The 7,010-nt window shown below is 38.4% G+C and overlaps 1 protein-coding gene across 1 annotated transcript; it reads left to right on the plus strand.

Annotated features, from left to right (window-relative positions):
- The first annotated feature begins 172 nt into the window (after nt 1-172).
- On the plus strand, nt 173-6,414 carry ptcd3 (pentatricopeptide repeat domain 3). Its single transcript, XM_088372302.1, has 23 exons — nt 173-315; nt 618-670; nt 793-835; nt 1,210-1,255; nt 1,520-1,588; nt 1,764-1,868; nt 1,980-2,103; nt 2,587-2,690; nt 2,864-3,028; nt 3,219-3,279; nt 3,346-3,428; nt 3,519-3,663; nt 3,748-3,798; nt 4,118-4,207; nt 4,320-4,348; nt 4,521-4,627; nt 4,769-4,847; nt 4,932-5,022; nt 5,169-5,251; nt 5,346-5,491; nt 5,579-5,620; nt 5,861-6,019; nt 6,107-6,414. The coding sequence occupies exons 1-23, from the start codon at nt 227-229 to the stop codon at nt 6,150-6,152; spliced, it is 2,010 nt and encodes a 669-aa protein (XP_088228428.1). The 5' UTR covers nt 173-226; the 3' UTR covers nt 6,153-6,414.
- Nucleotides 6,415-7,010: the final 596 nt, after the last annotated feature.

Genomic DNA, 7,010 nt, shown 5'->3' on the forward strand with positions numbered 1-7,010 from the left:
AAAAAAAGTAGGTAGGGAGGGGGGTGTTAGATGTATGATTAAAATTTAAGACATGTAATTGAAAAATCCCCAAAAATCATACAATGAAGAATAACACATACTATACTTGAAGCCAAATTCCAAACAGTGGCGTTATATGCGAAAAAAAGAACACTCTCATTTTTAAAATCCCCTCGATGAAGCCGCCATGGTTTAGTCCTCCCAGACGCCTTTGCGCGTAAGCAACATGGCGGCGTCCGGAAGACAAGTAGGAAAGTACATATACAATAACAATCGAATTTTGATGAGCAATCTCGACTTGCTGTTATTTCACAGGTAAGGAAAATTTAACGTTTCTATTTATACAAGACCCTTACCCATACAAGCTTCTTGAATTATCTTTTGTTCTTTCATTTGTGACCAGCATCCATTGCAAGAGGTCATCATTGCCAATGCAACCAACTCCATCCTGCCAGAATAACAATTTATTCAGTCATAAAAGATATTTTTAACCTTCATTCAGATAGTGGAGGGTTATCAAATAATCAATAGGCGACCTCTTATAATGTATACCAATTTCTGGCTGTATATTGCATGGATTTAAACGACTAAATGCATTTTCCCCTTTTCTTTTCAAGGAATTTTATTGGGATCTCAACTATACGCCAACAAGCTGTAGAGGCCAATAAAGGCAAGTTGAAATGAGATATATGATCATATTTCAATATGATGTTTATACATGGGTCCTTGGTTAAATTTTAAAGTTTTTAATTGCCCAACTAAACCCACAACACATTTGTGTATTTGGTGTAGCGGACTCTTCAGAGCCCATCACCATCCCCAGAAAGAAAGTATGGTATGTGTTTGTACATTTATTTTCTATGGAAGACATATACCTGTGAAACATTTTAAAGCTGAATGTTGTACAGTTTTTGATTTAAAAAAATCACAGTTTTGTGGTGCGTATAGAAATTCAATTAATGATTCCAATTCAGCCTGATGGCGCAGATGTACTTCCATAATTATACAGCTGCAAGCATGAAGAATGTTTAAATCATTCCATGTTTCTATTTGTTTGTGTTAGATTAAGATGATAAAGTGTTTATTAATTAATTATTAAACTGTATGGTACTTCACTTACAGTACTTTTTCTTGCAACTGTAATGACCACTTTTTTACACCATTTAAAATAATGACTGGATGTATTATTGTATTTTTTTAACTGAAAAGGCGCAAAGAGTCAGTATTGGAGGCCTTGGCTATGACAGTGAAGAGGGTAAGTTCCCTTATTGTTTCTTTATCTATTCATTCATATTTGCCCATGTACAGCTCTGGCAGAGTGGTTTAAAACATGGCCTGCAATCATTAAAAAAAAAAAAAGGAAAAAAAGCAAGTAATCCCTGCATTCACTATTGTAACGTGTTGAATGCAGTGCACAAATTGTATGAATATCTACTAAGGGTATGATTCATCACAACAAAGATGATAGTACTTCTATATTTCACGTTCGAAATTTTGATACAAATATTCTTCCCACCAGGATCCTACAGCATTTCCCTACCAATTCCAGGATGATCCTTACCTTTCACCAAGAACTGCTGCTGAGTTTGTACGAAACTTACACTTTCTTACACAGCCCTGAACTGTTTTGGCTTGTTAAATTCATCATTTGTCATTTAATACATTTTTATCTCTTACTGTACTTGTGTCAACTTTAAATGTCTGTTTCTTCAGAGGACCAATTTAGTATATGCATAATCTCTCCATCTCTCCTTCACTTGCAGAAGCTGTTCTCTCTCTCTCAGGAGTCTGGAAGATCTGCAGCTAAATACTTTGTCAACAACCATCCAAAGTTCTTCACCAAAGATTTTGCTGAGCCACATATACCCGTAAGAGACACACATATATGGACTCTGTCGTAACGTGTGTGTGTGTGTACATATATATTGTATTGTCAGTGTAAATGGAATGAATGTTTTTGCTTGATGTTTATGCAATAGTGTCTGATGCCAGATACAATTTCACTGTGCCTTGAAGAAGTGAGTGAAGAGGCACTGAAGGAAAGGGTGAGCTTGAGAAAAGTCAAGGCTGCGGTCGATATGTACGATCAACTGCTGCAAAGTGGTAAGTGCAATTTGCATACCATGAATAGCACTGGACTGCTTTACGGGGAAAATCAAACCCTTTTCTTTCCCTTATCACCTCCTTCACTCTTTTTTACGATACATAGTTCCGTTGATTGATTGAATAGTCAGATCATTTATTTGTGTTAGGGCTTATTTGAAAAATTCTCCACAACTCCTGTTTAGCAACTAATTAGTTTAGTTTATTTGTTTTTATTTAGGGATTAAAAAAACAACTAAACCATTGAGCAATATCACACAAGAAGTATCGATGGTCATTGTTTTCCCAAAATAAAACCAAGTGTTTGCAAATGTCTTACTTTGAAATCCATAAGGACCCATAAGAACCATAAGAAATGATCGAAGAAAGAAATGCTATTTTTGCAAATGCATCGGGGATTTCTAAGACATTTTTAAAATAAATGGATTATGTTACAGTAATATTTGTTGGTGTAACTTTCTTTCCTCAACTCATGTCTTCCAGGCAAATCTGTGTCCATGGAGACAACCCACGAACTGTTAGACTTGATTTGTCTCTTTTGTGACAGAGACCCTGTCCAAGAGGATGGGCCACAGACTGAGGACATGGTGAGTCCCTGACATTAGACAAGAAATGGAAGACTTATTATACATTCCCTAAATGTCTCTCAATTAAAAAAAATGTTAAAGAGATTTTAATCAGGAAATATAGTAAAGAACAATTAAAAACACCCAGGTTGAAATCTTAGCTCAGGCTGTTTGTTATATGTTTACCGTTTTAGGAGGAATCAAGGGGTGATGTGAAGAGGCAGAGAGGGAAATTTCGTCGAGCATCCGACTTGCTGACGTTAACCTGGAGAGAAAATAACAATGCTGAAAGAATATTTAACCTGCTGCCGGAGAAAGATACTCGATGTTATTCCGCTCTCATCAGAGGCATGGTGAAGGTAGGTTAAGAACACACACACTTGTTCGCACGGCTCTCATTGTCAATTCAATACCTTCCTGTTAGAGTATGTGATAGATCTGCAACGGGATTGACTATCATGATATTGTGCATGTGCTTATATTGTTAATTGGTGTAATTTGTGAAGCTAGACTGTATAAAGAATTCTGCCAATATGTGTGTGTCTTTAGCATGGCGCCTATGCGAAGGCTTTCAGCATGTACACAGACCTACTCAACAACAGACTGACAGGTAAGCCGATTAAAGTAACAAAATCAAACAGAATGGACAAAAACCAACATTAGGCTCTCTTTTCAGCCGACGTCCACATTTTCAACGCCCTGATCTTGGCTGTTCCAGAAATCAGAGATAAATACATCGAGAGATGGGACCTCATCACTGTAAGGCTTCGGACAGACAATATTACATCTCGTTGTGTCCATCTTCATTGTCGTCCGACTCTTTCTCATGTTGCTTTTGTTTGCTTGTAGGAAATTTTAAAGCAGATGAGTCAACAGAAAGTCCAGCCCAACTTGCTGACCTTTAACAGTGTTCTCAGAGTCTTGAGACGCTGTGGCTCTTTGGCCAGATCGTTGGCACTGCAGACTCTGAGTGAGATGAGGGCTCTGCGGATAGGTAATTAAAAATACACACTGTTTTTTTACTTTGCCTTTTTCTAGCTTGTAATGTAATGTAATTTGTATTTGTTTGTTTGTGTAGCACCCAGTCTGGCCACCTTTGACCATGTCTTGGCTATATTTTACAAAGCAGGTGAGCACAAGGATTATATTAAAGTCAAATGCATTTTTTTTTTTCCAAAATTTAAAACATCCTAGATGTTTGGATTGGAGTTGGTCAAATCAGTCCAGCTCAAGAACTCCGTAATGAAAATGGCTCCAGATCTTGCTGTTGTTTTGAAAGGTTTCTCTCTTAGAATAAATTATGATACGAGGTTGTTAAGTGGTGTTTAGCTGATCAAAAATGAATTAGTGCTTGAAATGTTCCAAACCAGTTGAAGACCTTTCTCCAGCTATCTCTCTTGTGCCCACTTGGAAATATGTAAGTCATATGACAATGCGTTGTCGTTTAGCATCATCTGGCCAGGGCAACACCGACATGTTACAGGAAGTGATGTCAGAGTTGGCAGGGAAAAGCTTCACCTGCCAGGACCCTGGGGATGGTTAGTAATCCAAAAGTTATCCGACATAACTGTTTTGTGTTGTATAGATCTAATTTGCATTGTGGAGACTTGATTAATTAAAAAGTCATTTTTTCTGTCTTTTTCTCACCAGTTCTATTTTTCTCTAGTGCCATGAGAGTTGTAAGTCCCCTTTTTTTTTTTTTTTACACATTTCTTGAGCATGAGTTTTTGTCACTTAGAGTTTATGTTTCTGTGAATTGCAAATCTGATCGTCAATTCTGTTTAAATGACCCTCATAGAATTGCTGCTATTTTTTTTGTATGTGTTATTTTCCCCACATGTATCATTGCAGTGTATGGATTATAAAGATCTGGAGCTGGGCTATAAAATCCAAAGTCTGGTGGAGGTGGGGGAAAACTGGAGGCTTCTGGGGGATTCATTCCAACGGAATATTTACTAGTAAGATATGTATACAGCATTCGATAGTAAGCTACTTGTGATACTGGATCAACTTTTGCGTGCACAGAAATTGTATTCCTAGCACAGTTGTTTATCCAGGAGCAAAAATAATTTGGTGCACACCACCTCTTTCTTCTTCAGTGGTCGCTTCTTCAACCTTTTGTGCATGATGGAGCACATTGATGTGGTGCTGAAATGGTATAAAGAGCTCATTCCATCGGTGAGTGCATCTCAATATCTGTTGGCCTCGAATGTGTTCATGTGGCACTGACAATTTTTGCCTTTTATGTTTTTATCATTCTAGTTGTACTACCCAAACCCACAGGGACTGAAAGAACTCCTGCAGGCTCTGGACACAGACAGTCGCTTGGACATGCTGCCTACTATATGGAAAGGTTGCTAAAAGATTATATAAGTTACATCATGTCGGTCACTTAATGTGTCCGGCCTGGGAAACATCGATTACAAACAGAAACTTTAAATTGTGGATTATTATTAAAACCAACTGTATGTGATCAGATTGGATGTTCTGTCTTTCTAGATATCCGGTCCATGGGTCATGATAAACTAGAATTGATTGAAGAGCTGCTCACCTTGATGGCCAGAGAGAAACACAGTCCTGAGGTCAGTCAAGATCATATTCATGATGATTTTTTCCATTAAACATGAAAACTATTAAAATTTGTAAATAATCTCAATTTTGCGCATTGTGCTAAAGGTCCAAGAGTCATTTGCTGTATGTGCGCTGGATGTAAAAAGCGCATTTGATGGCAGCAGAAGTAGGGCCAGTCTGGAGTGGAGCAACACCGCCCTCTCACATGTTACTTCCCTGCTGCTGCGGGCCAACAAGATCCAAGAGGCTTGGTGAGTGACCCGTATTTATATTTATCTTATGTATTATACTAGTAATAATCCCTTTTTAAACACGTTTAACTTTTCTGTTCTCTGCAGGAAGATGCTGCATCTTTTCAAAGAAAAGAACAGAGTTCCATCGTAAGTGACTTAGTGGCAAATAAAAACCTCTTGCATTCAACTGCATTTCTTCATTGTGGCCAAAAGACAAAATAACTAAAGTCTGGCTCGGGTAAAAAAACAAGTGCAATAACAAAGTAGGCAGATGATCAGTGAACATCAAAATTAAGTACAAATGGGCCTTTTCCTGACCGCTCAGATAAAAGGTTATGTACCATTGGTGATCTAAAAATGTTGATATATTCTAATGTAATCCCTCAGCGATAAACTGCTGGAGGACTTCCTGTCCGTGTGCCGGAGCGAGGGCTCTGCCCAAAGAGCCGTGGAGCTCGTTCAGCTGTCGGCCGCCTTCTGTCTGCAGGTGACACCGAAACTGGCCAAGCTGGTGCTAGCTGAGTTTGATCTGAGTGAGGACCAAAGGTGTGGAAGGGTGCCAAACAACATCTGAACACATTATAGAAGTTTCTTTTAGAAAATGAAGTTGTTTTTTTTCTTTTTCACATCCAGAGATGTAGTGTCGGAGCTGGAGAATGTCGCGGAGCCCACAGACTGAAGAAAGGAGTCAGCATTCATAACGAAAAACTGACAATTACTGTCAAATTTCCGGTGAGAGTTTTAAACAAAAGTGTACTCACGTGTGGATCTATGTCAAAAAAATATATGGGGCATATGTAGACAATCTGTGCCTCATTTGTGGACAGAAATGTGTTTAAATTGTACTATGTCCACCAGAGGCCGCTGTTTCTCCACAAATGATTACTTTATGATGTTGATGCTCTAAAGTAAAAATAAAATAAATTATCACAAAAATAGTCCTCCAATTGCATGAGCTATGATGTCTCTACACTTTACATTTGCGATTTGACAACAGCATTTACACAAGCCGAATTTTCTCCTGACGATAAGACCAACTTCCTGAAATTTGAGGTTAGCTATTTCCTACAGAATGTCGGAATACATGTTGGTGTGTTTGTTTGTTTTCTGATGCCTTGAAATCAAGTAGTGAGGTGACAAACTAGGGTAATTCCAGAGTCGGATGACTATTTTTATTTTTTTAGCCTCCCCACTCGATGTACAACATACGTACACACTGTATAAAAAAACAAAATGATGGTGTCTAAATTCTGAAATACTTATATTCTTATAAATTTCATGCACGAAAAGAGCACGAGGACATAACGTGTCCATTTGTCCATCAGCGCGCTAAATTGTCAGCAGTTCGGCTTGGGGCGTGTGTTTGCGGTTTCTTGCAGGTACGTGCATCTCAAAGCTGAGCGCTTCATTTCCTCCACCAATCACAAACCGAGCTGATAGCACAACCAAATAAGGGCATGCACGACACCGAGGGGGAACTAGCACTTTTTAGATGGGTGTGGTATTGCACTCTACAGTGTGTCAAACGACACATTTT

This window comes from Syngnathus floridae, chromosome 1 (genome assembly GCF_059516105.1).
Source record: "Syngnathus floridae isolate MCC-2025c chromosome 1, RoL_Sflo_1.0, whole genome shotgun sequence".
NCBI classification, from domain to species: Eukaryota; Metazoa; Chordata; class Actinopteri; order Syngnathiformes; family Syngnathidae; genus Syngnathus; species Syngnathus floridae.

Coding starts and splice junctions, on each gene's coding strand:
- ptcd3 (XM_088372302.1), top strand. CDS start 227: ATGGCGGCGTCCGGAAGACAAGTAGGAAAGTACATATACAATAACAAT. Junction 316..617: donor GACTTGCTGTTATTTCACAG/GTAAGGAAAATT, acceptor TTTCTTTTCAAG/GAATTTTATTGGGATCTCAA. Junction 671..792: donor AGCTGTAGAGGCCAATAAAG/GCAAGTTGAAAT, acceptor TATTTGGTGTAG/CGGACTCTTCAGAGCCCATC.